The 26,470-nt window shown below is 47.4% G+C and overlaps 7 protein-coding genes across 19 annotated transcripts; 3 read left to right on the plus strand and 4 right to left on the minus strand.

Moving 5' to 3' along the window:
* Nucleotides 1-455: 455 nt before the first annotated feature.
* On the plus strand, nt 456-4,262 carry LOC118508875 (synaptic vesicle 2-related protein). 3 transcript variants are annotated; one of them, XM_036048681.1, is made up of 7 exons: nt 456-1,000; nt 1,699-2,212; nt 2,280-2,404; nt 2,475-2,538; nt 2,625-2,750; nt 2,820-3,316; nt 3,379-4,262. In XM_036048681.1, the coding sequence occupies exons 2-7, from the start codon at nt 1,733-1,735 to the stop codon at nt 3,671-3,673; spliced, it is 1,587 nt and encodes a 528-aa protein (XP_035904574.1). In that variant the 5' UTR covers nt 456-1,000; nt 1,699-1,732; the 3' UTR covers nt 3,674-4,262. The 3 variants fall into 3 exon arrangements, with proteins under 3 accessions (XP_035904574.1, XP_035904571.1, XP_035904573.1); XM_036048678.1 differs by lacking the exon at nt 456-1,000 and adding an exon at nt 1,058-1,474 and having other exon boundaries at nt 3,379-3,945; XM_036048680.1 differs by lacking the exon at nt 456-1,000 and adding an exon at nt 1,559-1,647 and having other exon boundaries at nt 3,379-3,945.
* On the minus strand, nt 3,861-6,295 carry LOC118508873 (protein MTO1 homolog, mitochondrial). The gene is made up of 4 exons (XM_036048676.1): nt 6,175-6,295; nt 4,326-6,113; nt 4,177-4,237; nt 3,861-4,116 (listed from the first exon to the last, which is right to left on the minus strand). The coding sequence occupies exons 1-4, from the start codon at nt 6,225-6,227 to the stop codon at nt 4,018-4,020; spliced, it is 2,001 nt and encodes a 666-aa protein (XP_035904569.1). The 5' UTR covers nt 6,228-6,295; the 3' UTR covers nt 3,861-4,017.
* Nucleotides 6,296-8,569: 2,274 nt separating this feature from the next.
* On the plus strand, nt 8,570-13,139 carry LOC118508878 (retinol dehydrogenase 12-like). 2 transcript variants are annotated; one of them, XM_036048690.1, is made up of 4 exons: nt 8,570-9,848; nt 11,947-12,052; nt 12,114-12,679; nt 12,756-13,139. In XM_036048690.1, the coding sequence occupies exons 1-4, from the start codon at nt 9,334-9,336 to the stop codon at nt 12,970-12,972; spliced, it is 1,404 nt and encodes a 467-aa protein (XP_035904583.1). In that variant the 5' UTR covers nt 8,570-9,333; the 3' UTR covers nt 12,973-13,139. The 2 variants fall into 2 exon arrangements, with proteins under 2 accessions (XP_035904583.1, XP_035904584.1); XM_036048691.1 differs by lacking the exon at nt 8,570-9,848 and adding an exon at nt 10,071-10,492.
* Nucleotides 13,140-13,625: 486 nt separating this feature from the next.
* On the minus strand, nt 13,626-15,156 carry LOC118508886 (27 kDa hemolymph protein-like). Its single transcript, XM_036048715.1, has 5 exons — nt 14,754-15,156; nt 14,242-14,682; nt 14,033-14,177; nt 13,840-13,957; nt 13,626-13,761 (listed from the first exon to the last, which is right to left on the minus strand). Exons 1-5 carry the CDS (start codon nt 14,800-14,802, stop codon nt 13,744-13,746), a joined length of 771 nt encoding a protein of 256 aa, XP_035904608.1. The 5' UTR covers nt 14,803-15,156; the 3' UTR covers nt 13,626-13,743.
* Nucleotides 15,157-15,248: 92 nt separating this feature from the next.
* On the plus strand, nt 15,249-17,230 carry LOC118508881 (coiled-coil domain-containing protein 34-like). The gene is made up of 6 exons (XM_036048694.1): nt 15,249-15,394; nt 15,702-15,802; nt 15,868-16,261; nt 16,336-16,433; nt 16,507-16,769; nt 16,841-17,230. Exons 2-6 carry the CDS (start codon nt 15,723-15,725, stop codon nt 17,050-17,052), a joined length of 1,047 nt encoding a protein of 348 aa, XP_035904587.1. The 5' UTR covers nt 15,249-15,394; nt 15,702-15,722; the 3' UTR covers nt 17,053-17,230.
* On the minus strand, nt 17,129-19,988 carry LOC118508884 (27 kDa glycoprotein-like). 7 transcript variants are annotated; one of them, XM_036048705.1, is made up of 8 exons: nt 19,921-19,963; nt 19,323-19,505; nt 18,800-19,025; nt 18,212-18,545; nt 17,960-18,123; nt 17,739-17,892; nt 17,520-17,649; nt 17,129-17,451 (listed from the first exon to the last, which is right to left on the minus strand). In XM_036048705.1, the coding sequence occupies exons 3-8, from the start codon at nt 18,855-18,857 to the stop codon at nt 17,338-17,340; spliced, it is 954 nt and encodes a 317-aa protein (XP_035904598.1). In that variant the 5' UTR covers nt 18,858-19,025; nt 19,323-19,505; nt 19,921-19,963; the 3' UTR covers nt 17,129-17,337. The 7 variants fall into 7 exon arrangements, with proteins under 7 accessions (XP_035904598.1, XP_035904599.1, XP_035904601.1 ...); XM_036048706.1 differs by having other exon boundaries at nt 19,155-19,505; XM_036048708.1 differs by having other exon boundaries at nt 19,085-19,505.
* On the minus strand, nt 17,134-25,512 carry LOC118508887 (calcyphosin-like protein). Of its 4 annotated transcripts, none has more exons than XM_036048716.1 (10): nt 24,302-24,376; nt 20,888-21,165; nt 20,657-20,809; nt 19,921-20,588; nt 19,323-19,505; nt 18,800-19,025; nt 17,960-18,545; nt 17,739-17,892; nt 17,520-17,649; nt 17,134-17,451 (listed from the first exon to the last, which is right to left on the minus strand). In XM_036048716.1, exons 1-4 carry the CDS (start codon nt 24,359-24,361, stop codon nt 20,372-20,374), a joined length of 708 nt encoding a protein of 235 aa, XP_035904609.1. In that variant the 5' UTR covers nt 24,362-24,376; the 3' UTR covers nt 17,134-17,451; nt 17,520-17,649; nt 17,739-17,892; nt 17,960-18,545; nt 18,800-19,025; nt 19,323-19,505; nt 19,921-20,371. The 4 variants fall into 4 exon arrangements, with proteins under 4 accessions (XP_035904609.1, XP_035904610.1, XP_035904612.1 ...); XM_036048717.1 differs by lacking the exon at nt 24,302-24,376 and adding an exon at nt 22,054-22,519; XM_036048719.1 differs by lacking the exons at nt 17,134-17,451; nt 17,520-17,649; nt 17,739-17,892; ... (1 more) ...; nt 18,800-19,025; nt 19,323-19,505 and having other exon boundaries at nt 20,063-20,588; nt 23,991-24,306.
* Between the last annotated feature and the right edge of the window lie 958 nt (nt 25,513-26,470).

The following is a 26,470-nucleotide window of genomic DNA, read 5'->3' on the forward strand; positions in this document are numbered from 1 at the left end:
TTTAAGATTTTTTCAAAAGAAGTAGATGAATGTTAAAACACTTCAAAAATCTTTTGTAACATGTAACCGTAAACGTTGCCGCAGGTTTATCCTAAATTTAACTGCATATATTCACGATCAACGGAAAGGACACACCCTGTGCTGGGGAGACCGGTCTCCGATTACTTTGATTCGCTCTCCGTTTTCTCTCTCACACATTTTGTCGTGGTGGTGTGTGTAAAAGTATTTGAGCTATTGCAGTGGTCGGCAATACGAAGCTTTTTAGGTGCATCAAGAATGCCAACAAGTCATCATTTGGACGGAATTTCTATAGAGTTGTGGTTAAGAGGAAAAGTGCTGCACGATTTACATGCGCAAAATGCACTTCTTCAACGATGGGTAGATAAAGTAGAGCGCTCATTCAATTTAAATCGAAAAAACAACTGCTATTGCTTGACAACCACTGGTTTACCGCATCGTCGAAACCATAGCTAGCTGATCGGTCGGTCGTTCGGTCGGACGATCCCGTTGATTTCGCTTCGGCCAATTCAAGCCGCGTCTATTGTGCATTCCGTTGGTCCCCTCCTTTTGTAGTTGTGTGCAGAGACGACGCACTGTTTCACTGCGGGTTGTTTGACTCGCAAGGAATGTGAATTGTCGCTGGCCATTTCGACGACGTGGTACAGATTTTGGAACCACTAAAATTTGCCCTTGCCTGCTGTGAACTATTTGCGCACGTACTTAAAATCTCGTGCTTGGCCGCGCTTGTGTTTGTATGTGTGTGGGTATGTAGATCGTTTGCGGAGTGATTTGTGATCGGTATAGCTTCCACGCATCGACGACCCAGTTCCGGAGAAGGGGCACCAGCACCAGCTACAGCTGATCAACGAAAACGGAGCTTTAGCTTGCAGCAAAATTTGGATTCAGGAAAGACGATTACCTTCCAATCGATGAGTACCTTTGGAACGCAACTGCCTGCTGCACAATCCAACAAACGATCCGTTAATCGTGCAACTAATTGGTAAGTAAGCACTGTGCAAGCTGTGTCGCCCTCACTTCCGACCAGAGAGATCATTAGATATGCATTAAACAGTGACGACAGACACATCACCCGTACGCGTCAATCACCTCCGACATGATCGTTCGAACGAAACGAAAAAAAAATGCCATCGTACGCTAAGAAATTGCAGCCTTCTTAGTTTGTGAAAATTGACTCCAAATTGTGTGCTTTTCCGCGCGTGTGTGTGTGTGAGTGTATTGGACATTGTGTGGGCTGTGTGTGTTTCGCGTAGCCGCGTATTGCGCCTTTCTTTGGCGAGCGCGCACATACAAAATCGTTGTGTGGGGCTACGAACAACAGAGCGCGAAAAGTGACTCAATAACACATCTCAACAAGAAACAACATACCCTCACAAGACAAGAAAAAAGAAGTAGAAAATGAGTGAGGGGATAGGCAGACACCGTTGCCAGCGAAAGCGTGCTTTGGCAAGTGCAGGTAGTGATGCGTATTGTGGTTTATAAATAGACTGGCACACACAAACACACATACCGAGCAGAGGTCTGGGGCTGGTGGGAGTGTTACCGATTTTATGGTTAGGAAAGATTTCTCGCGGATCGGTTCCATGATAGGAAGTGATACGAACAGGAAGGACAGCAACGTGTGAACAAGTGACGAACCGCATTTTTGCCCACTATAATTGACTCCTATCGTTACCATAGATACGATCACATCCGGACAACTGGATCAGACAGAATGAAGCCAAGACGCGTGGGAATGGCACGGGGCTACGAGGAGATGGACGGAGCAAACGTTCCCCGGCCGCCCGGACCGACAGGAACCGTTGGAGGTCCTTCCGGAGGAGACACCGCAGCAAGTGTGGCAGGAAATCCATCTTCAGTGGCAGCTGCCGGCGGAACAATGCTGGCTGGAGCGGCGCCCGAGTTCGAGCTGGCTTCTGTCAGTGTCGTTCCGGATGACACGTACACCGTAACACAGGCTGTGAATGCACTGGGGTTCGGGTGGTTTCAGGTGAAACTGTCCTTGTGCGTGGGACTGTGCTGGATGGCCGATTCCATGGAGATGACCATATTGAGTGTGCTCGGGCCGGCACTGCACTGTGACTGGGGCATATCCCGGTATCAGCAGGCCCTGGTAACGACGGTGGTCTTCCTCGGCATGATGCTTAGCTCCACCTTCTGGGGTCATTTAAGCGATCGTTACGGGCGCAAACCGGTAGGAGTGGATACGGTCAAAATAGCTCGGAGAGCGCTCAATCACCCCGTTTTGTTGTTTATTGCAGGCCTTAACACTATGCGGAGTACTACTTTTTCTGTACGGATTGCTCAGCTCCGTCGCTCCGAGCTTTGGCTGGTTGCTGCTGCTGCGTGGACTCGTCGGATTTGCCATCGGCTGTGTACCACAATCGTAAGATGCACCTGTCGCGCTTTGCGTGCCTACAAACACTATGTTCTCACCAGCCGTTCTTTGCTTTCAGAGTAACACTGTACGCCGAATTCCTTCCCACGAAGCAGCGTGCCAAATGTGTTGTATTACTCGATGTAAGAAAGCGTCCGAAACACCGGGAACACGGGTGTTTCGTTCAATTGTGGCGGATTGATTGATTTGTGTTTGCTTTTGATTACAGTGTTTTTGGGCGCTTGGAGCCTGCTTCGAAGTGGCTCTGGCACTGGCCGTCACACCGACCCTTGGCTGGCGATGGCTGCTAGGTTTATCCGCCGCGCCATTGTTTATCTTCGCCATAATCACTCCCGTAATTTGCAATGCCTGTTTGTGTTCGTGTTGAGTCTCTAACTGATGCTTCAATTCACATTTCTTGCAGTGGCTTCCGGAATCGGCTCGTTATCATGTTACCAGCGGCCAGAGCGACAAAGCATTAAACACGCTCGAACAGATAGCGAAGGACAACCGGCGACCGATGCTGCTTGGTCGCTTGGTGGTGGAAGGTCCCAGTGGATCGCGCGGTAGCTTAAAGGCACTGCTCGGTAGCTCGCTAAGACGAACCACGTTGCTGCTGTGGTTCATCTGGATGTCGTGCGCGTTCTGCTATTACGGATTGGTGCTTATGTCGACAGAACTGTTTGGCGGTAAGAACAAAACAATCATCGACGGAGGAATGACGGCGGATGATGGCATTACGATCGACTGTCAACCGCTGGCCACGACGGACTATATGGATCTGCTGTGGACGACGTTGGCCGAGTTTCCAGGCATATTTGCCACAATCTATGTGATTGAAAAGTTTGGGCGAAAGAAGACGATGGCGCTGCAGTTTCTTTTCTACGCCGGATGCGTTCTGATGATTACTGTTACGGAAGTGTAAGTAAATTTAAGGCAACGATTGAATCGACTGATCTCTGATTGCTGTCTTTTCATTACAGGCGAGTGTTTCTGACAATCATTCTATTTATGGCTCGTGGAGTCATTGCCGGTCTGTTCCAAGCGGCGTACGTTTACACTCCAGAAGTTTACCCGACTGCGCTTCGATCGGTCGGAGTTGGTGGTTGCTCGGCGCTGGCACGTTTGGGTGCCATGGCAACACCGTACATTGCTCAGGTGTTGTTTCAATCGTCGATCTGGAGCGCCGTAACCGTGTACGGAATATTTGCCGCGTGTGCCAGTGTGGCCTGCATGCTCTTACCTTACGAAACGCGTGGTGCTGACCTAGCACACTGACCGGGCGAGCACTGCTTCGATTCGTTCATACTCATACCTATCAACAGATATACCTCTTCGCGAACTCTAGTAGCCCATGCGCCAGTGTGGAATCCGCTTTTCCACGATTTTGTTCTGTTTTGTTTCTTCGTGTGCTTAAGTAAGGTTAAAGTTTCTTCGTGTACCGTGTTGTATATAGCATCTCCAGACCGTAGAGTCCGATCGTTTGGAACGGAAAGTTATTTATATACCTATTTATTTACCACCAAACATTATAACAAGCTTAAAACAAATCGAGCAATTCGTTCAGAACGATTTTTGTAGACTGATGGAGAATAGCTCCTGCTTAGTAGGATCTAGGGTCACTAGACGGCACCTGCGCTAAGTTCATGTTGCTTTACATATTTTACAAGCCGCACGATGGACGATGGCGTTATTCCTTGAATACGACTAGCGGCAGCAATCTGATCGAGAGATAAATCCAATTAGTGAGTTGTTAGGGTCCTTAGGGGAGTCCTTCTTACCGTTTGCGGTTGAATTTTGACCAGTTTTTCTTGCTCTTCGAACGAAAGATTTAGAGATTTCCTTAAAGAAAGAGCAAAACAAAACAGAATCATCAATTGTAGCAACAGTTGGCGTTGTTGCCGGAATAGCTTCGCGCTTTCTCGCTTACGATAAGTAATCGATCGCGTTCGGTATCCTTAAGCTCTCGTTCCGTAACACTTCCTCAACTTCACGCGACTGATCCTCGATCGAAAGGCTGTACAGTGCTTCGATCTTAAGTCTCTGGCAAAGCTCGGGATCGTCCAGAATCCAGCCAAGCATGGTCGGTTCAACAGCACACACCCGCTCGGTGGTGATTGCGTCGTTCGAGATGGCCAACATCTCGAAGGCACTTTTGTAGACGCTTGCCTTGGCCGGTGGTAGCTGCATCGCTGTACGCCATTGGTTGCTACCCTTCTTGACGTCCCGCAGAAGCTCCACCGCCTGGGCTAATCGCTGCCGTATGGACACTGTTCGTTGCAGGCGTTCCTGGGACACTAACCCCATGGCAAAACCCTTCTCCGTGAGCCGCAGATCTGCGTTATCGGGACGCAAACTGAGCCGGAACTCAGCGCGACTTGTAAACATGCGGTACGGTTCGTTCGTCCCGAGCGTGGTCAAATCATCCACAAGCACACCAAGGTAGCCCTCGGTCCGACTCACGGTGAGCGGTGTCCGGGCGAGCGCATTGGCACCCGCATTAGCACCCGCCAGAAGACCCTGTGCGGCTGCTTCTTCGTAACCCGTCGTGCCGTTGATTTGACCCGCCAAGAACAATCCCTTGACGCGTTTGGTTTCGAGCGTTGGGAACAGTTCGCGAGGATCTACAAAATCGTACTCAACGCCGTACCCGGGGCGAACCACTTCGGCCTGTTCGAGTCCCTCGAGGCAGCGCACCAGCTTAACCTGTTCATCCGCTGGAAGTGTGCAGGACAGTCCATTCGGATAGATCAGTTCACTGTCGAAACCTTCCGGCTCGAGCCATATCTGGTGCAGCTTGTGGCCAAAGCGCAATATCTTGGATTCGATCGAGGGACAGTAGCGTGGCCCGGTTAGCTCCTCAGTGACGTGTCGATTGCAGTGCAGATTCCGCAGTACGATGTCGTTCACCCGGGCCGTCGTCTGCGTGAGAAAACAGTCCAGCTGTTGGTCCGGTTCGAGCCACACCCGATCGTTAAGAAACGAAAAAGGGACCGGAGGATCATCACCCGGATGGCGCGCCAGTTGCTCGAAGCGGATCGAGTCCCGATGAATGCGAGGCGGTGTGCCGGTCTTCAAGCGGCCCAACCGGAAGCCCAACTGTTCGATACTTTTCGCTAGCCCAATGGCCGGTTCGTCTCCGATTCTTCCGGCGGGACGCGTTTCAAGTCCAATGTTTATCTGGCCTCGTAGAAACGTACCGGTGGTAATGACTAGACTGTTCGCTCCAATCGTACGGCCGTCGGCTAACGTTACTCCAGCCAACCGAGGTTGTTCACCGCTGGCCAACACAATGTCCTCTACCGATGCTTCGATTATCGTGAGATTGGGTGTGCTTGCGAGCGTTTGTTGCACTTCGCGTTTGTACAGCTTCCGGTCAATTTGAGCCCGGGGACCCCACACCGCCGGCCCCTTCCGTCGGTTCAACACCTTATACTGGACACCGCTACGATCGCAACATCGCGCACAAACACCATCCAGCGCGTCCACCTCACGGATGAGATGGCCCTTGCCAATACCACCGAAGGACGGATTGCAAGACATTTCTCCGATGGTGGACCGTTTCTGCGTTACCAACAACGTCCGTGCTCCCATGCGGGCGGCTGCACTGCATGCCTCGGTCCCTGCATGTCCGCCTCCGACCACTATAACATCGAACGAATCGCAAGCTGATGGCGATGACGAGAGAGCACGGCGAAGGCCATTTCCGAACGGGTCCCTACAACGGAGAAAAAGGTGTATCCCGCTTGCTAATCAACTATTGCGTCTATTTAACGAACCCAGTAAAGATACGTGAGGAAACTGCTCGCCAAAACCGGCCTTGCCGTAACATTTCGCTGCAAGGTAATTTTATATTGCTGCAAGTTTGACAACTGCACCGGTTATTCAAACATTGCGTGTTTGTTTACAAACATCGTGCTCGTCAGAATGACAGATTGTTGTATCGTTTATACCTGTAGGTTGGTTTCTTTCGTGACATTGTGTTTTTATAGCAACGGAGTTTTATTCAAATAAATAATCTACTAAAATTGTGTAATATTTGAAATAATCTTAATAAAACACAAATTAAAACGGCTTTTTTGTGTGTCTTACATAATTTATTCAGAAAGAAATGTACTTTTTGATTTAATATGAAATATTTTCCATTGCCCGTGGTCGTTTCGCTCGAAAACAAGGCCTCGTTTCCATTTTGTGTCCGCTAAAAATGTGCACGAAAAAGGCCGATTTCTACCAGCTGATGTAACAGGAGAGCATCCAAACCAGGAGGTAGCAAATGTGGCATTTGTCTCCCCGGCACCAGGCAAAATTTCGCACGAAAACGAACGAATTCTACCAGTTGAGGTAACAGGAGAGCATCCAAACCAGGAGGTAGCAAATGTCGCATTTTTGCTCCTCGATACCGGCCAAAATTTCGCACGAAAACGAACGAATTCTACCAGTTGAGGTAACAGGAGAGCATCCAAACCAGGAGGTAGCAAATGTCGCATTTTTTCTCCTCGATACCGGCCAAAATTTCGCACGAAAACGAACGAATTCTACCAGCTCAAGTAACAGGAGAGCATCCAAATCAGGAGGAAGTATTTTATCCAATGTCGATCTTATCATCGGGAAGAGTTTGGTCGACTATGTCTAATAAAGAGGGGAAATTGATCGAATGTAGACTATGTCGAATAAAAAGGGGAAATTGATCGAATGTCGGCTAAAGAGGGGAAATTGATTGAATGTCGATTAAAGAGGGGAAATTGATCGGATGTCGACTATAACGGGGAAATTGATCGATTTTTAGGCGTTACCACAGTGTGTACCCGGGATACGCGGTTCTCAACAAACGTGAATTTAAAAATTTAACAGTATTCATTGTTTATTACTTGAATTTAATTAATGAGTTTAAAACACCGTTAAATGCAAGGTTTGCATATTGCATTTTCATAATAAGTTTGAAAATAATACGATAAGTAGAAGAATTAATAATATAATGTCTATAACATATGAGCAAATCTTGATATATTTTAGAATTAACAATTAAATTCTAGTTTATTAATGTTTATTGAAACTTTTACATGAGCAGTATAAACGATATGTCAAGCATTATTCAAATTACGCGGAATCTCTAGACATGAGGATTTTTCGGGTACGCATTAACGACGTATCTCGAGTAAGGACTGTATATTGTCTACAATTAAGAAAAGGAGAGGAAATTGATCGGATGTCTAACATAGAGAGGACATTGATCGATTTGGTGTGCGGGACTAAATTATCAACGATAACAAAAAGGCGGGGTTACATTGAAAGAAACTGCGCACGCTTTGCATCCTTCTTCTTGCATGCTTGGTAGCTTAAAAAATTAGCCGTCTCGATATTTTTGATCCATACCGGCCAAAATTTCGCACGAAAACGGACGAATTCTATCAGCTCATGTAACAGGAGAGCATCCAAACCAGGAGGTAGTATTTTATCCACTGTCGATCTTATCAGCTAGGGAAGTTTGGTCGAAAATGTCGACTAGAGAGGTGAAATTGATCGCATGTCAACTAGGAGGGGAAATTGATCGAATGTCGACAACAAACCGGGGAAATTGATAACGATAGTATGCGTGGTACTATATCGTTATCGAGAGAAAATGGGGAGGAGCTATAATTCAAATCAAAGCTCGAGAGTGAAGAGATCCACCTGCATAATTTCATGTTTGTCAGGTACAAAATTTCTCTCATTGTTTCCCCTTCGACTGCTACGATCGCGTTCGTTGTTTTGAGTCGTTTTTTCTTCCAGTAAAAGCGATTCGGGGAGATAAATGGCTGTTGCAAATCAGTACTTACTTGCATTATTCACAAAATGTACGAACAAAAAAGATGGTTTAGTGTTTATTCGAGCAATTTAAGTATCATTTCAGTTGAAGCATGGCAATCGAACTTCAAAAACATTTAATTCCTTTCAGGTCACACCCGATGGGACTCGCTCGATTTTCTTTCGACTCCACAACCCATTCAGCTGTCCATCCACGTTCTCAGGTTTGGCCAGCATTGTTCTCGGTGTAAAATTGCAGTTAAAAGCACGGTAGCGTGCTGTTCCTCAACCTCAACTGAAAGCATTGCCAGGCGGCAATCGTTCATTCTAACCGCGGCAACACACACATACACACATACAATATGCGCGATGAAACAACGAATCGATCACCTGCCATCGGATATCCCCACTCCCAAGCAAGGGAAGACCCTGACGATGAGGTTGATGGAGCAGGCTGGAAAACTCGTGCCCGCGGTGTGCGTAAAGCGAATGTTGCGATCGACGCGCGAACAGCATCAGCAGCATTTTGTGGTCGCGTGTTTCACGTAACGGGCTCGAACGATCTGTGCTACAAATCTTCCGTACGTGTGTTCTAGAAATTTTGCTAGAAGAGAACTCCTGCTGATTGGCAATTCCAACGGCAGTGTGGTGCGTGATTAGCATCCTCAGGCAATTTCCTTCGTGTGATCGCTGTGATCCTACGCGAGCTAAACGTGTTGCTCGATGTGTATTTAAAACGCGACCGTTACGATTTGAAGTTCGCGTCTGGAGATCGGCAGGAGTAATTGGGTTTCGAAAATCTGTGATATTGTGGTTAAGTGCATTCGGTTATTAGTTAATGCAAATGAATCCCCAAGAAGCTACGAACCACTAGCGATAGAATGCTAACGACGTCCTTATTATAACCGATTGGTCGATCGTTACGCGGCCAACAACGCTTCGATTCGTGTGCTGTTTCATTCTCGCTTTCAACAACTGCATGACATTGGACATTGGCAAACGTGCGACCGTGTGTGTGTGTGTGTGTGTTCGTCTAGGCCAGTTGTCCTCGTTGGTGAATCGCGAATTATCTGACCCAACCCTCCCTCTCTCTCCCATCCCCCATCTATTCCTCTATCCTTCTCGCTCCCTTTGCACCCGCTGCTGCCTAATGAATGACCAACCAACATCAGCAGGAGCAGGAGCAGCAGCAGCAGCAGAAGCAGCCGGGGCAGCAGAAGCACCAGCAGCAGCAACAGCAGCAGGCAATTGCAATTACTATTCGGGACACATGCACCACGTCTGAGGGCGTCACGGGCGAACGCAAAGTGAAGCTAATTGTCAATCGATCGTCCCCGGTGTCCCCGCCGCCATCGGGTGAACCCAACTCTACCCGCACCACCCCCGAGGAGGACCCTGTCCCAGAAGTGCCGGTTAGCCCGCCAGTTCATCCTACCATGTCCATTCCGCCGTTACCACAAAGTCTGGACGCTAGTCCGCACCACCAGCAGCAACCCCACCAGCAAACGCACCAGCAGCTTCAGTACCAGTACCAGCTGCACCAGCAACAGCTACAGTACCAGCAGCGACAGCAGCAACAGCAGCAGCAGCAACAGCATGACCTATTCATGATCGTCAGTATTTGCCTTGGATCGTTCATCCTCATCTTCGCGATCGTTTACTTCGTAAGGTATGTACGACTGTGCCGATTCGCCAATGTCGTCGAGTGTGCTGCGAATGGCGATCGATTGGCCTTCCGGTGTGTTGAGCGAGCTGAGCAATCGCTCGTGGTTGATCGCTTAATTAGAATTCGACCGTATGCGGGGTTGGGTTGGATACCTCCAATAGGAATTCCTTACCCCCTCAGGGCAAGAATGTAATCGCGCCCATTCCAAAGACAACCTGATGTACAACCGTATTGCCAATACGACACGCAACGCCCTGAAGAACGATAACAATGCGTCGATGTAGCAGCGTGACTAGCTTTGAACGGGTGTACGCTTTGTTTTTGCAAAGCGCTTATCATTCTAAACGCGATAAAATACGCCCCACTTCGTTTATACAATGTTCGAGATGTTCCCAAACTTGTCGTCACCGTCGAAACCTTATCTATCGGCCGTGGTGTTGGCTCGGAGGAAGTCGTCGGAGTCTTGGAACCGTACGCACTCTGCAGCTTGGCCGTAGTTCGGTTGAGTGTTTCTGTTTAATCAGTTGTGTCCTCTCAGGCTTCAGTTTGTCACCCCCCCCGGAGGAGCACCCAATTCCCGCGGGCAAGCGAATCGTCCGCCAAATTCAAGGGAGATACACACAGCAATACCTCGCGCGCAGCAAAATGTACGCTTCTCGTCGCGACTATTTGGAGCTATTTTGGAAGACGTTTGTTGGGTTTTTGCTAGCTGTTGCTGTTGTAGCCGCTTTTCCTATGGCTAAATTTAAACAAATGTAGTAGCATACAAACCGGCCCGGATATGGCTAGAGGAACTCATCAGCGTCGTCGACAGCTGTTTTGCGTCAGCCCTGGCCAATAGAGCCTGCGGAGGCAGCGTTTTAAGCTAGTTTAAATCCACTCACCGCAGCCGGAACGCAAACGATATGTGGCTGCGTTTAATTATAGGACGGATTCGTCAGCCACCCCCTGCTGCCCGCTCAATGCCCCGGCCATCGATCGATCCATGATGGAGATGATCATGCTCCAGGCCCTTAATTGCCGAGTGCATTCTATTGTTTTTGTGGACTAGCCGCCGGTAATACGGAAAAGCGCTGCGAGTGCACTCCGAAGGTTTCAACTTATCGGTAGCGCATCTCGCGCAAAGCATATCCCCCCATTTCGAGGCGGTCCGGGCGGTACATGTGCCATTGCAAATCATCCCCCGAGAGAGAAAGAGAGAAAGAGAGAGAGAGAGAGAGAGAGAGAGAGAGAGAGAAAGAGAGCAGGGCGAACAAATAGTGCATTTGCGTGCCAGGTGAATTGATCAGTGTAATTCCCGTTCCCTTTCGTCTTTCCACCCACCTTCTCGCCTTATGTGGCATAGGGGTGAAAGGGAGTCAAGTGGGAGGTTCTCGGAAAATACGATCAGTTCAACCAACCCTACCGTTGGATCGCTGACAGGCGCAGTTAGCAAAGCTGAATGATGTTAGACAAGCTCGTGAACTTTAGATTCGCAAAGGCAAGGCAAAGTAGTCTTCAAATGGAGCCATGGAGACATTCTGGCCAGCGAATGAGGTAAAGATGCCTATCGAAAGTGGGGACGTTATCGAGCGATGAAGCTTATCTCCTAGGTATTCAACAAGCAGCCAATTAATCGCTTAGCTTGTGTCACCTGGACTGCTAGCGTCTTCTAGCGGCAGCTTATCTGTTTCTACACGTCCCAAACCGATAGCCTCCAACAAGTTAGGTTAGTTCCGTTGATAAGATTCGGCCACGAGGGTGTTAACTGTAATGCTGAATCCCTGTTTTCGCTATTATATTTCACCAATGAAGATGACCAACAACATCATAATTTGCCATTACCGATCACGCAATCATTTTCAATGACACGTGATCCTCCTAGCAAGTAGAGCGCCAGGGAGTGTGTAGATTGCATTTCACCGAGTTCCACCCCCCGATCACTGAAGCATTAACCGGCCGGCTGGATAGTAATGCGTTCAAATTTGTAATAGCTTCTATTGTTGGCGGTATTATTCGCACATTAGCGCCATTACTTCACTGTTAAATTTGTTGTTTTCCGACACCCGCCATCATTCATCTGAAAATAATTGTGCCTCTCTCTCTCCAATCTGTCTGACAGGAAATTCTTTCAGGGTGGTCAATTTAAGAATAAAGACATCCGGCTTGATGCAAAGGTCGTCATCATCACCGGTGCAAATGCGGGAATCGGAAAGGAGGCAGCCATCGTAAGTGTTCTCACTCTATTGAACCGGCTCATGCCTGCTAATCCGCACGTGTATCCTGCAGGAATGTGCCAAGCGTGGAGCACGTGTCTACATGGGTTGCCGCGATCCGGGCCGCATGGAGAAAGCTCGTCAGGAAATATTGGACAAGTCGGGGAGCCAGAATGTGTTCGGACTCGAGCTTGATCTCGCATCGTTCGAGTCGATCCGCAGCTTTGTCAAGACATTCCTTAGCATGGAGCGGCGGCTGCACGTGCTGATCAACAATGCGGGCGTCATGGCCTGCCCGAAAGCCTACACCAAGGAGGGCTTCGAGATGCACTTCGGCACAAACCACTTGGGGCACTTTCTGCTCACGAATCTGCTGCTGGACGTGCTGAAGCGTTCTGCACCCAGCAGGATCGTGACGGTTTCTAGTCTCGGTCACAAGTGGGGCCGCATCAACAAGGATGACATCAACGCCGAGAAGGACTACCGGGAGTGGGACGCGTACATGCAGAGCAAGCTGTGCAACATCCTCTTCTCGCGCCATCTCGCCAAGCGGTTACGCGGTACCGGTGTGAACACGTACGCGCTACACCCAGGCGCCATCAACACCGAGCTTATGCGACATCTGAATCCATGCATTAGGTGAGTGCCTTCTGCCTTCTGCCTTCTGAGGAGGCAAAACAAAATAATAAAACAAATTTCCGTTTTCTGCCCCAAGAACGATGGCAAAGCCTCTATTTTGGGTATTTTTTAAGACACCCAAATCGGGCTCGCAGACGACGCTGTACTGCGCCATGGAGCCATCGATCGCATCCCACACAGGTCTGTATTACAGTGACTGCAAGCTGAAGGAACCGGAACCACACGCACAGGACGACTCGATGGCGGAATGGCTTTGGAATCTGAGCGAAAGGTTGACCGGCCTATCACACTAAATGCGCTGTTGCTGCTGCTGCTGTTACTGATTTGTCTGTTCCCTGCGCCCTTACTCATACCACTTCCTTTCCCCGTTCTCTAGCAGTGTAAAGAACAAGTGTAGACTATTATCAATGATAGCTTTGTACGTAAGGATTAGAAACAATACAGCATTTCAAAACTCGAACCCGACCATGTGAGGTCTAGTGGCGCACTCAACATGAAAGAAATGTATTCAGCTCACCTTATTAGCAGCTGCCTTGTTCGTTAGTGGCATGGCACTACGACACGCTTGTTCGTTCAACACACCTACTCAACTCTGCCATCGTAGCAGCGAATCAGGAGAAAGTAAAGCTACGGTTTGTTAGAAATTGTGTTGCTGTGCTTGTACTTTACGGGAATTGATAACTTTAGCCGGAACTGATAACAACTTTCAACGCTAGCAAAAGGATAGAATCGTTCAACTAATTACAATGCGTTATCAGCTTTACAGAGCATCCAACCCTTTACAGCTTGAGAATTCATCAGAACAGGCTGAATGATCTGAAGAAAGCGGGAAGAGTCCAGTTATCATGCAAACGACAAAGTCTAGCGGAATTGAAAATGAGGGCAGAGCAGATTAAAGCGCAGCGGGAACTTTCTCACAAGGGGTTACAGGGCCAGCACGAGCGTGTCTTGCCTTTTGCTTTCTGCTGCAACCTTTTATTTTTATAACAACAGGGAAAACTCTTGAAACGTACCTTACGCAAAGATCTTATGAATGAGTCGATTCCTTCGAGTGCCAACGGTTCTTAACGGCCCGCATTGTTCTGTAAGCGTGAAAGGGGCAACCAAAGGCCATCTTAGTATTACGTTTGAGTGTCATTAAACCTTAGGATAAAACTTACCGCACACGGAGATCCCTTGCGAACGTATCGGAACAACGATTCCACCAGATTGGCCGGTGTCGATTCATCACACTGCTCCAGCTCGCGAACCATGCAGGTTTGCAGCTTGTTAAAGTCCCTAAAACATTAGTCACATTAGAGTGTCACTGTACTCCTGGAGCTTCCACGGCTTACGCGTCGAGGGGTAACTTACTCGCATTGCTTCGGTCCTATGACCAGCTTGGGGATGGAGGTCAGACTAGTCTCTGGTACGTAGCCAGAGAAAGTTTCATTAACGCATGCAATCAAGTCATTCTTTTGCTCCAGGAAGCATTCCGGTCCCTGTTCCGCGATGAAGACTAAAAGGCACAGTTTCAGATACACGAGATGCACCGTCTCATTCACTACCGTTCTATCACTTACGTGCAATCTGATCACCGTCCTTGTGGCACACGAAGTTCAACAGATTCTTGAAGATATCTAACCCGGACGTCTTGAAAACCTTTTCTTCCGCCTCCAGACACGGATCGACGGCGTTGGCGAGCGTGTTCACACACTCGATCAGCGTGGATCGCTTGCGACAGTATTTGTTGAAGACAGTGTCCAGGTCGCCGGTTGGTTTGGCGGCTTCTACCTCCTGCTGGAACTGCGCAATATCGATCAGTCCCTGGCCACATTCCACAAAGGTTTTTGCAGCTTCCTTCGCGTTATCGTACGCATCGGCCGGAGCTCCAGCAGCATTGCATTTGTCCCGCAGCATCTTTTCCACCTCCTCCATGGACGGGATCGGAAGATTTGCCGGAAGACGGTCCCGAATGGCGTCGACATCGATTTGGTTCGTCTCGTCGGCCATCGCTGTGCCAGCTGCAGAACGATTCAACAAGTCACGACATCTCGTGTGGCATTGCTGGGACAGCAGAGACAAGGATGCTTACCGACAACGAACGCCAGCACGCCGAAGCATAACAACTTTCCGGAAAACATTTTCGAATCAGCTGAAAGCACTAAACCACACTCATACACACTGTCTGTAGCGAAAAGAAGCACCGAACCGACCGAAACCGTCAACGGACAATGAATTAATCGCAACCCGTATTGGCTTTTATAAGTCGCCGTTCGATTTCGTTGCAAGGGTCGTGATCTTCGGGTCCATCGGCTTGCGCTCCGAACACGACACACCGCTAATCGTAATAATAAACTGATATGAGCTCTGCCGGCCCACGGGCGATCACAGCGAACGATGGGCACTGTGGAAAGACGCGTTCTATCCCTCTCGATCCCGGAGCGCAAGCCACTCAACTAGATGATCTGCATCCTCTTCAGATTGGGGTGAGGATGGTACCAACGATGCGCTAGTGTACGGATGCTGGGAGTAAAGTTCGTAATCGTACGACTGTTTGGAACGCGAACGCGGACCTTGCATACCTTCGCTTCTATCGGATGAAGCCGCACTCAATTGAGTATTATTGACTCAGTCACCACCGTCCGCTGGTATGATAAAAGTACGAATGCACCCGTTAATACGAGAACACTCTGCTCGGGGGGCATAACTGAGCGCTTTTCTTCCTTTTGCTAAGTAAGGCCATTTTGATTGTAGATCGAAACAGTGGTCTAGAATTGAAATCTAGTCCGCTTTAGAGATGCGTGTAAGAATCTTTGCTGGACCGATGTTCTGCTAGTTTCAAGTCTATCTGAATTCAGCTGTATAATGTTACAAGAAATGTAGTGTTTTCTGTTCTATTCAGCGAACAGTTTAAGTTAAAAGCGAAATGTCATCTAAATAGGCAAGCACACGCATTTCACGCATCTGCCGTGTAATGTTTTCTATCCAAGTAATCTTTGCTTTATGCTACCACAACTCACCTTCATTTACTATTACCCAGTGAGCGAAGAACGAACCAATAATGGATCTCCCGGAAGCCACCCTTGAACTACATTCCAACAATTGTGCACAAAAGGAAGATAAAGGCGAAGAAAGTAATGGGTAAGATCAGAGAGTAAAGGTAGGATAATTTGAGATAGTCTTGCTGATCTTTTCCCTACCCTCAGGATAAAGGCGGTTCATGTATCAACCGGCTGGGAATCTCAAGATAGCGATACAGACGACGGCGAGGATAACGATTGTCCCGCATTGAAAAATGATGTAAACGAAACTGATCTATGCAGAGCTTTCGATCTTATGACATTAAATGGCACTAAACAGAAGGCCTATGGAGAACACAAAAAGGACGAGTTTCCCGAGGATGGTTGTGGCGAAAATGATGACAACGATTGCAGTTTACTGACACACGTATCAAACGATAATCATCAACCACTTAGCAAAATTGATGACTGTGATAGTTCCAGTGATTCTAGCGTAACGCTCGTACTATGCAGTGAAGATGAGGGCGAACCGCAATGCTTTTCAACAGATCGTGGCGGTGGTGATGCCGGTCAGAATATGGTAGGTATTGTCCAACGGATACCTTTCTTCGGACCAGCATTAAAAAGATCTATATTCAATCGTTGTTCGCTTAGGACACCGATCCCAGGCGTCAAATAATCAAAGTGACCGTTGTCCATAAGGGACGTGACCGTGATCCGGAAGCTTATAGAAAGTGGCTCAAAGCTAAAAAGTATGTACGCACGGATGCGCATATAAAGCAACGATCTATATAATACCTCAAATCTTCGTTTTAATGTCTTTAGCGAAGAAATACGTAAGAATCGTGAAAAGGAGATGCTCCAAAAGCAGGAACTCCACCGGCAGAAAGCGCTGGAAGCGGAACAGCGCGAGCTAACGAACAAAAAAAAGATCCAAGAATGGATGGAGCGAAAGAAGCAGAACTGTAAAAAGAGTAGCACCAAACCGGCAAAAGACAAACCCCTGGATACTTCTTCAGAACATCTCCAGTGTGATCCCGACACGAAGTACAAGAAATGGTTGTTAAAAGTTAGAAAGCAAGAAGAAGGTAATACTCATAGAAATTGGTGGAATGCATCTCCAATCTTCATACTGCCACTATTCTCTTCTCATTCACAGAGAAACGATTACGCGATCTCACGGTGAAGCAGTTAGAGCAAAAGATACAGCAGGAGAAAAAGAAGATATCGGAAGAAATATACCAGGAATGGCTGAAAAATGCCAAATATAAACCGAAACCGGTGCCACTCAACCAAGGGCCCAATACTTTGCGCGGGACGGTCTCGAAGATTTTTATCAACCCCGAACCGTGGAAGAGCAACTGTGAATGAGTGGTGTTCACCAGTCCGAGCGCTTATCGCTCCATGTTTTTCATCCTAAATTTACTGTATTGAACTTTTCCAATCCTTGCGTTTTGTACACCAAGTCCTGTTGGAAACGTTTTATTGTTAACTGTTATAAATTCAAACATCGAGCATTGTAAACACCGTTTATCTACACTTCCTAAAATCCCCTGATGTGGTTTGCGGTTTCTGCTAATAGAATGATTGGTTGCTTATTGATCAGTCAGCTTCGAATTAGGAACATTCATTTGCACCGGATTGGATTGGCGGTTTCTAGCGTATCAGCAATTTGGCTACCAGCGCCATTATCAAGGTGGAAATTATAATCTGATGGGACGCTGTCGTTAGCTTTCCAGCAGCTCGAGCATGCTTCCTGGGCGTAGCTTCCTGTGAAATGGGTAGGAGCGTGGTGGTGATCATGGTTCGAAACACTTGCTGTTTTGCTCTCTACTTACACCGGTAATGTTGGCACATGGTGTTTCGCGACGCACGAACTTGAACAGCGATTCGACCAAATTGGCTGGAGTCGATTCTTTACAGCCTTCCAGCGCTTGCACCATACATTCCTGCAGCGAACTCATCTCACTTGAACAAAAACATCGGTCGGAATTAGCTTTCTATCACACAGATGACTGGCGTCGTGCACGTGATCCTCGCACGGAACGTATACGTACTCGCACTGCTTTTTGCCCATCACAAGCTTCGGAAGCCCTTCGGTTGTCGGTGCGGAATCATCCTGCAGGTAGCCGGACAGCGTACCGTTGACACAGTCAATCAGCGCATCTTTTTGGTCGGAAAAACATTCCGGACCTTCCTCCGCGATAAAAACTGAGAACGGGTGGTTTGATGAATGACGCGATGCGTGCTAATTGCAAATGTATCTACAGCTACTTACGGGCAATCTGATCGCCATCCTTGTGACAGACAAAGTTTAACAGGCCATGCACAATGTTCACCGCCACCACTTTGCTTTCCTTTTCGTCATTTTCCAGGCAAACGTCAACCTTGCTAGAAAACGTATCGATGCACTCGATGGCGGCGGATCGCCTGCGACAGTATCTGTTGGAGTCAATCAAAATCAATATTGATCGTTTAGATGCGTTCTGCAAGCTACACTAGCAGCACCATCCAGGAGGAATGATTTTACTTGTTGAACACGGTATCCAAATCGCCCGTTGGCTTCGCCTTCTTGATCTCTTCCTGTAGATCGCTAAAGTCCACCAGGTCCTTCATACAATCGCCAAACTTTTGGGCGGCTTGTTCTGCCTCCTCGTACGACGCATCGCTGCCGGCTACGCGGGAACATTTATCTTTGATGATCTTCTGGATATCTTCCAACTTAGGAAGCGTTACGTTTTTGAACTCTGGCGGCAGTATGTCCGCGAGTACGTCATCTTTCAGCTTATTGATGTCGATGCTGTTAAGATCGATCGTGCCTTGCTCGGTGGAAGCATCTGCCACCACTTCGCTGGAATGGAATGCTGGTAGAGAGTGAAGTACGGTACGTTAGTTGATTTTGCTCAGCTATGCTGCCTAATTTTCCTTCATTCCACTCGCACAGCAATGACCTTTGAGCAGAGCGATGATTGTTATCGCTCGGGCTTATGCTTCTTATCAGTTTGACCATGCCGTTTACAACATTCATGAGTAATTCAGCAAACCACTCATAGGCAGCAGGATTTTACCACGCCACCCACCACTGTTTCGAGCATTCAAACTAAGCCATTTGACTTACCGACCAACAGCAGCAGTGCACTGGTGCACAGATATCCTATCCGAACAGCTAGAACCATTCTGCCAACGCGAAACGAACACCAAAGATTCACCACCCAGAGCAAGCCCAAACACTCGACACTACTTGCATCGACGCACTGCTACACGGCAAATGATCGGATCCCGAATTGAGCGACGCGAGTGGACGCGATGTTTGATTTCTTATCAATGAAGCGACTGTATAATACCTGAAGAAACAATGATGATAACGGATTACAGTTAGAGCAGCGAAGCGATTGAACCGAACCTTTTCACTGTTCACTCGCGAAAGGCATTTTGGTTTGATGGCAAGGTCATGCTGTAACCTCAGGAGATACCTGACCGCTGTCGTCGCGAGCAAGCTTCTTGTCGACTCATTAGCTGTGCAAATACTGTGTAATGCACGACGTTTTTCAGCAACCTTTTATCCCTCCCCTGCTGTACGCTGTGTTGCAAGGGGCTGTACGCGGTAAAGCAAGAATTCTAAGTACAGGTGCTTACAATACCTTTGCACATAAAAAATCTCCACAGAGGACAACAGCGTCAAGCAAAATGAACGAGTAGTAACAGCGAATCACATTAAACCGTTCAACTATGCACAAACCACATTCCACGATCGCGTTGGACGCACTTACAACGTTGCACTAGCGAGAAGCAAATTTTCTAAATAGTTGCCCAGTTACTCTATCCTGCAAACAAATGAATACACCAAAAACAAATTTATACTTTTGTAAGCAGAAGCCCAACCACCGACAACAAAACCGTTGAGCTGCAGAAAACAATGATTTCATGCACAATCTTTGCGGCTGTCAGTCCACACTTGATCCCTGCAAATCACATACAGCTTAGCCTTCTCCCGTACTGTGTATGCACGATAGCGAGTGTCCACCACACACAGATGCAGTGTATATATTGACAGTCATCAGACGCCGCCGATCGAAATGCACCAACCGGTGGAGAAAAAAACACAAACGCTGAATCACTGCACAAAAAGTATCGGAATGAACTTTAGACACCGTTTTTACACGACTATTTAACACTTTAGATGTTTCTTCACCAGTTTTAATTAAAAGAATGCTTGCAGTTTTCAATAGCCAGACTTACACGCTTGAACCGGACGGACTGTTGGAGTTGTTTACAATGTGTGAAAGATCAACCTCGCAAACGTCAAACGTTAACCCTTAATAAATCAAGGCGGGTTTGCCCCACTCGGAAACCTACCATGTACGGCCGTAGATTAATATGCTTTTGATTCGGAACATAAAACTGTACGTTTATTGAACGTTAAAGAAACACTTGTGCATTGGTTTGTGTTCTAACACTCGGAAAACATTTGCATATTTTGCTCACCCGCTGCAAAGGACATTTGGCGCGAGCGTGTCACTTTCAACTTTGGTCATTCTCCCTCATCGCTAAGGCAGTTGTAGTTTTAAGTGTGTTCAAACTTGTTTCGTACCGATTATCATCGATTTCTGAAACGATCTGCAGTACATAAGATGCTTGCTGGGTATACAAAATAGTGATAATTGGATGAGATGCGCACAACGGTAACAGATTACAGTTTGAACGCCTGGCGCATCATCAGATCGAAATATGCATCCGAATCGATCGAGGCACTCAGCCCGGCATAGTAGTTGAGGAATTCCTCTTTGGTCACGGAGCCATCCACATTTCCGTTCTCCTCGAAATTTGCCAAATACTTCCGCAAAATGACATCCTCAGTTTCTTCTCCGCTTATGTACAGTGGATGGTTCTTCACGGAGTATACGTTTCTAAAAGTAATCGTGAAAAAGCGTTAGTATCCATCCACTACACTTTACCTGTGCCTGCGGGCTCATACTTCAAATCATCAATGGTTATCGTTCCATCTCCCGTCTTGTCCAGCTTTGCAAAAGCCTGCTTCACGATGTTTACCCTGGATTCCGACATGTTTGGACGAATGGCAACCAGAAACTCGGTCATATTGATAGAACCACTGCCATCGACGTCAAATCTGTTGAAACGGTAGAGCAAACAATTTCATCGTCAGAAAAACAATGGAAGTTTCACAAATGCTGATGATGATCTGTACTTGTTGAACATTTCGGTCGCTTCCTCTGCTGAGATATCCAACCCAGTATCATGCAGACCCTTAATGAACTCCTCCAAATTCAGCTGCTTGTTTCCGTCGTCGTCCATGCGGCGGAAACACCGGCCCAATCCGAGGATGCCCGAGGCGCCACGGGCAAGGCACATGTGTCGTAGTTTTTCGATCGAGTCCGTTAGAGTTCCGGAGGACAGAGCACGTCGGCTACGGTTAATCATTTCCGATTCTTGACGAGACATTGCGCTGACGGGGCGATGTGCCATCTGCAAAAAATAACCGAAAAAACATATCATATCACTGTAGAGTTCTGATTTGCAGCGACTTTCGGTAAATATAAAGAGCTCATTTTACATTACAAATGGTGGATGATATAGTAACTCTTGTTTCACTAATGCACTACCAACACGATAGACCGTCCACGTGTTAATGACCTGTAAACGATAAATCTATTTCGTGGTGTTCTAAATTATAGAGCATGTCATGGGAAAACGATTGCTTAGCAACACTATTGGTATGGGCCGTATGTACACCTCGTCACGCATGAACAAGGTATCTCATGCCGGATATTGAACCGTTTATGCAGCTCCACTAACCGACTCTAAGGTACAACAAAATACCCCCACAAAATGATAGATTCTATTGTACTGAGAATGATTAATATGAAGTTGAAAGAAACCGCGACTTGGCGCTGACAGGCGATATTCAATTCTGTAGGCTTCTTGCTTCGGTAGACCCCCCCCCCCCTCCGAGAAATGGGTTCAGCCATCGTCCTTAGCTAACTCTCTTCGGAGCCTTTTAATTGAACAAGGCATTCGAAAGGAGGCCGACAGACGGTGGAGAGGAATAGTGCGTATCCTAGCTAGCTGTGCAGCTACCATTGTTGGACGACGAGCGTGGGCGATGTATTTAATTACGATGACCTCGTTTTCCTGCCCCATGTTGTGGGTGCCAATGGCATCCAGAAAGCAGGGCTGTCGATGGAGGGACACCGCGTCGTATGCGTCGTAAGAAGCGACTCCAAGGATGGTGGAGTGTGAAGCCTTGAATTAGGAAAACTATGCTCCAGCCTATACGAACTGCTCGTGTGGCTTCGAATTCATCGATTGGCAGCTTCTGGGCCGTTCTGTGCGGCCGCGACTGACCAACATTACCTTGAGCGTAATGCGATGGTTGAACCGGTGGATGGCCCGCATGGTGGTCGATGGAAATTTGAGGTATGGTGCGAACTCCACGATGGCGAGTTTATTTGTCCGACTTTTCGGGGCAACTTTGGATGTGTAACGTGCTGAGCGAGGAACCTGTGTGTTAGTTTTGAGGTAGATAGTTCGAGGGATTTTCCGCTGGTAGCCGCTACGAACACGATGGGTCGTTCTTCGCAAGTAAGATGAACCTCCGTCTTTGAACAGACTTATGAGCGAGCTTTTTCTTGTTGTCCACAGTGTTAACCGTTGCCAGCCGATGAGTTTTTGCGCACCATATGGACAGATTTCATTGCACTGCTAGTACGCTGTTTAACGTTCGTTGCACTCCACCAGACACACTAGCCACCGGAACCGGAATTAAGTTCGCTAGCGGGAAGCGAAAAATCCCTAAGCGATTGCTGCGAAGGCACAAACTGGACTGGGGTCTCACGTTGCCAGTTACTCCGCATCGGGTTGTGACTTATTCGCATAACAGCTAGAGTGTCGGCATTTCGCCCTTTCGACCACGTGAATGACGTGCGAGAGAGAGCATGCTAGGTGTAAAGGACCTCTGTGTGGAGCATTCCCCAGCTTTCAATGGTAATCCTGCGAGAACGGATCAACACTCGGCTTAGTTTGAGAGCAAAAATGGAAAACTGGTAGTAGCGGTACTGTACATCGAGGAAAACTGAACGCCGGTCAACAGAGAGCCGTCAGGCACAGTTGTGGTCAGTGGAGCAATGGGTCAGCCATGGTATGCTGATTTGCTCCCTCAGTCCAGAGAGACCGCAAGACTGTTCTTTGTATAGCCAACACGAATGGATTGGCTCGGTAGGGGCGAAAGCGATCAATAAAGTAGCGACCATGCTATTACTCAGAGTCCCTGAAGACGACGATGTGGACAGCTACGCTCGTGTGTGAGGGATTTGTTCGCGTTTGTTTACATCTTTTTTTGTTTTGCTCATCTGTTTGCAAACAACTGCTCCATCCTTTGGCTTTAGATGGGAGATGGATTTGGTTAGCCGGGAGTTGAATTGAATATTAGCAGGGTGATCCAAAGGTGATTGCCAGCATGTGCAACACAGCGTGGGTTTCCACAATCGCTCTAAACGGTGTCGTTGCAAATGCGTCATTTTCTAGAAATGGTAATAGTGTACAGGGACGCCTCGGTTGAGTAACTCTACCCATGAGTAACACACATAACTCCATCCAGCCGCAGGGGACGGAACGATGAAATTAGCAATTCCATTACAATTCGCTGGTGGTATTTCCGATACTCCGTACCTCACACTCCGGCGAAATAAATACCGCTAGCGCTTGTGCAAACTTGTCATAATCCAGCCAAGCGTAACCCAAAAGCTAAACTAGCTTGCTAATTAATCGACTGCTCTTGATGGCAATAGGTTTTAGCAGTTCAATTAAATAATGACCATGCCATCTGCTTGGACCACAACCTATAGACGGTGCGGGCCGTTTGCCGCTTTTATGGAGTTTCTTGCTTTTGGAATGAAACTCATGGAAACATGGTTCGATTTGCCATGGTTTCGAGAAACATTCATTTTCCTAACGCAAAATCACATCGGCTTCTCGTAAAAAACTCATCCACCGTAAAGCGTAGCGCACCCGTGAAGGTCGTAGATGTTGCGAACGATAAACAAAAGCACGCTAAAGTTGCCGCTTCTTGATTCACGTGTGCGACTGATCATCGTGCTGAATGTGTGAGTCACATCGCGTTATGCTGCGAACCGGCAACGAAATACCCACCATTTTCAATACTTAATAAAGACACCAGCTTGGAGAAGGGATCACGCTTTGTCAGCGATGTGCCTTACAACTGATCTAAACTTTTGAGGGATAAGGAACTTATTTTATACTAATGATAGTAAAAGTATTAGCAAAATATTTACACAATGGTAACCGCCGACAGAGAAGGACAAACGATTGTTCGTTTGTTGCGTTGAAGTTGTTGCTGTTAGGCTTCCAACAACTGTCGCTTGCTCAGAGGGCCGAATACAGAGCAGTAAGATGAGTAACTAACACTTCACTTCAAATCTACCGGTCACTTTTTCGATCCGATCTCACCAGGGCACAGATGCCGAATGAAGAAACCAGTTCCACCGTGTAAGCGTACAGACCGCAACCGAACTGCAGCCAGCGCAACAAGCCGCTCAGGGAATGGTTGTAGTCGTGTGGCCGCCAACGACGGAGCGTTACTCACATCATATCCAGCGTTGCTTCCCCATGCTTTAAGGTTGACCTTGCACCAGTCCGGTGGCATGCGATGAATCTGTATCTGTAAGCGATCTTCTAAATTGCGTCCGTGTGGAGGTATGAGCGCCACTCTGACTAATGAAGTATGTGTAGCTGCATTCTAATATCTGGCAGTCGTTGCCGGGCGGGGGTTAGTAAACATAAATACACGTATTACACATCCCCCCACGAACGGGCAATGGTTGGGAACTCCCGCTACTGCACCCGATACGTAATGGATGTTACAATTTCGGTACTTAAAATCCCATTTCTCATGCCGAATCGATGACCTCCAAAACTAAGTTCAAAGGACCTACGACGCAATGGAAAGCTGTGTGGTAAGTGCATTTTCACGCCGAACCTTCCTAACCACAGCCAACGTTTCTTCCTGACCGTGGCCCACAACACTGCGTACCAAGAGACAAAAGCTGTCCTGCACGTGCGCGAGATACAATATCGCGACGCTATCATCATCACCCGTTTCGATCGATTTCCGCCGATAGGATCAAACATCGGCGAAGGAAAAATGCGCCATGCGTGTCACTCTTCTGCCTCGTCCGGAGCGTGGCTGGCGGATGTGTATGGGGAGTGATACATAATTTATGACTTTCTATCGCATTTGCACGAACGGATGGGACACAGCGGTGTTGAGCAGGCTTTCACATGCATTGGGTTTCACATAGATCGATTCGATGGAAGCGTCCCATTCCCATTAGGACGTGTTACACATATTGCACCCTTGGCCCTGACCTGGTGGGTAGAATTCAGGAAGCAAATGGAAGGAACAGTGAGCAAGAGGGCGGTTGACGATGAGCACATGTGGAAGGGTTAAATCACTGGTTAGAGGTTTACCAATGCTGAATAAATTCACTTTTTGTAATGCATTGATGACACACATACACGGATTTTCGAGCCATAACGCAAACATATGTTCTGCGTTTATCACGTTAATGATCGCTGTATGAGTCACGTTGGTGACAAAACACCCATCGATTCTGCGTTCTTACCTTACTTTCAAAACTTCTCTCAATAAGTGTCGATGCAAAACAATTGAGGAAATGGAATTTTCACAATAACGCACTCGGGCTTTGCTGGACGGAAAGATGCACTAGGCCGGGAACTTGTCTACCGTTTTACGGAACTAAACCGTTGCGACCTAACCAGTCCGAAAATATTTGACGAATAAGCTCTCGAATGTTGTGCTAGTTTCGTCTTGTGGCGATGCTTCGTTCCGTTTTTCCTCACGGAAATACGCTGCCATTTATCTCTTTTTTCCGTTTTGTTTTGGGAGGAAAATTACACCACCCTAAGGGTGCGGCATCATGAGCTTTTTTCTTTTTCATGCTCCAACACGTCACCCTATACCCGTTTATGTTGCCGTCTGTTATGCGACCGTGCGATAAACTGTCGTGAGAAAAGTAATGAACGGAGCAGACACGTTTTTATTGTAACGCGTGAAACAGTCCCATTTGGGGTAAAAGTCAATTACGCATTAAGGCACGCTTTCTTTACATTTTAATTATTTTTTTTAGATTATTCTATCTGTTATAGAAATCCTGGGCAAAATGCTACGAAAATAAAATTGAATGTATTCTGAGCGGACAGTACACGTAGGGGGTTTTGTTGGCGTCTTGCGTCTGGATTGTCCTAGAAGACAATCAAAACCATCTGGAATGGGGTTTGGTGTCTCGCCGTGTACGCTCTAGCAACATCCCCTAGCTCACCCTGTTGACGCTGTGCCAGCGTTTCGAACGACACTCTTGGGGGTAGTAGCACGGATCTTCGGCTCCGTTTCCCGCAAAATGTCCGACTTCCCGGCTCTGTGGTCATAAAACGTACACGCATGGGTGATTTTCGTTGGCAGCCGGCCAAATAACCAAGATTCACTTTCAATGCGAGTTTCGTACTGCGGAAATCGGATTCACGTATGTGTATGTGTGCATCTCGAAGGTGTGTGGTTGTACACTTAAGTCACAGCATAATACATACAAAAACTTGGCATCTATTCTTCACTCTTCATACATTGTTTACAGTCGTTAACGAAATCAGAATCGGATAAATCAATTTTACCAAATGGTACGTCTGCAACTGGTTTGAAATGTTTTTAGTACAATGATTCGTTTCCTTCACGCGGTTG

Source organism: Anopheles stephensi, chromosome 3 (assembly GCF_013141755.1).
Source record: "Anopheles stephensi strain Indian chromosome 3, UCI_ANSTEP_V1.0, whole genome shotgun sequence".
Classification (NCBI taxonomy): domain Eukaryota; kingdom Metazoa; phylum Arthropoda; class Insecta; order Diptera; family Culicidae; genus Anopheles; species Anopheles stephensi.

Coding starts and splice junctions, on each gene's coding strand:
- LOC118508873 (XM_036048676.1), bottom strand. CDS start 6,227: ATGTTACGGCAAGGCCGGTTTTGGCGAGCAGTTTCCTCACGTATCTTT. Junction 4,238..4,325: donor AACGCGATCGATTACTTATC/GTAAGCGAGAAA, acceptor TCTTTCTTTAAG/GAAATCTCTAAATCTTTCGT. Junction 4,117..4,176: donor TCAAAATTCAACCGCAAACG/GTAAGAAGGACT, acceptor TCTCTCGATCAG/ATTGCTGCCGCTAGTCGTAT.
- LOC118508875 (XM_036048681.1), top strand. CDS start 1,733: ATGAAGCCAAGACGCGTGGGAATGGCACGGGGCTACGAGGAGATGGAC. Junction 2,213..2,279: donor ATCGTTACGGGCGCAAACCG/GTAGGAGTGGAT, acceptor TGTTTATTGCAG/GCCTTAACACTATGCGGAGT. Junction 2,751..2,819: donor TCTTCGCCATAATCACTCCC/GTAATTTGCAAT, acceptor CATTTCTTGCAG/TGGCTTCCGGAATCGGCTCG.
- LOC118508884 (XM_036048709.1), bottom strand. CDS start 18,857: ATGGTTCTAGCTGTTCGGATAGGATATCTGTGCACCAGTGCACTGCTG. Junction 18,124..18,211: donor TTGGATACCGTGTTCAACAA/GTAAAATCATTC, acceptor TGACTCCAACAG/ATACTGTCGCAGGCGATCCG. Junction 17,893..17,959: donor GGATGGCGATCAGATTGCCC/GTAAGTAGCTGT, acceptor ACCCGTTCTCAG/TTTTTATCGCGGAGGAAGGT.
- LOC118508886 (XM_036048715.1), bottom strand. CDS start 14,802: ATGTTTTCCGGAAAGTTGTTATGCTTCGGCGTGCTGGCGTTCGTTGTC. Junction 14,683..14,753: donor CGTGCTGGCGTTCGTTGTCG/GTAAGCATCCTT, acceptor ATCGTTCTGCAG/CTGGCACAGCGATGGCCGAC. Junction 13,958..14,032: donor ATAGGACCGAAGCAATGCGA/GTAAGTTACCCC, acceptor CTAATGTTTTAG/GGACTTTAACAAGCTGCAAA.
- LOC118508881 (XM_036048694.1), top strand. CDS start 15,723: ATGGATCTCCCGGAAGCCACCCTTGAACTACATTCCAACAATTGTGCA. Junction 16,434..16,506: donor AAGTGGCTCAAAGCTAAAAA/GTATGTACGCAC, acceptor TAATGTCTTTAG/CGAAGAAATACGTAAGAATC. Junction 16,770..16,840: donor AGTTAGAAAGCAAGAAGAAG/GTAATACTCATA, acceptor TCTCATTCACAG/AGAAACGATTACGCGATCTC.
- LOC118508878 (XM_036048690.1), top strand. CDS start 9,334: ATGACCAACCAACATCAGCAGGAGCAGGAGCAGCAGCAGCAGCAGAAG. Junction 9,849..11,946: donor GCGATCGTTTACTTCGTAAG/GTATGTACGACT, acceptor TCTGTCTGACAG/GAAATTCTTTCAGGGTGGTC. Junction 12,053..12,113: donor TCGGAAAGGAGGCAGCCATC/GTAAGTGTTCTC, acceptor TGTATCCTGCAG/GAATGTGCCAAGCGTGGAGC.
- LOC118508887 (XM_036048716.1), bottom strand. CDS start 24,361: ATGCCACCGGACTGGTGCAAGGTCAACCTTAAAGCATGGGGAAGCAAC. Junction 21,166..24,301: donor GAAGCAACGCTGGATATGAT/GTGAGTAACGCT, acceptor TATTTTTTGCAG/ATGGCACATCGCCCCGTCAG. Junction 20,810..20,887: donor GCGACCGAAATGTTCAACAA/GTACAGATCATC, acceptor CCGTTTCAACAG/ATTTGACGTCGATGGCAGTG.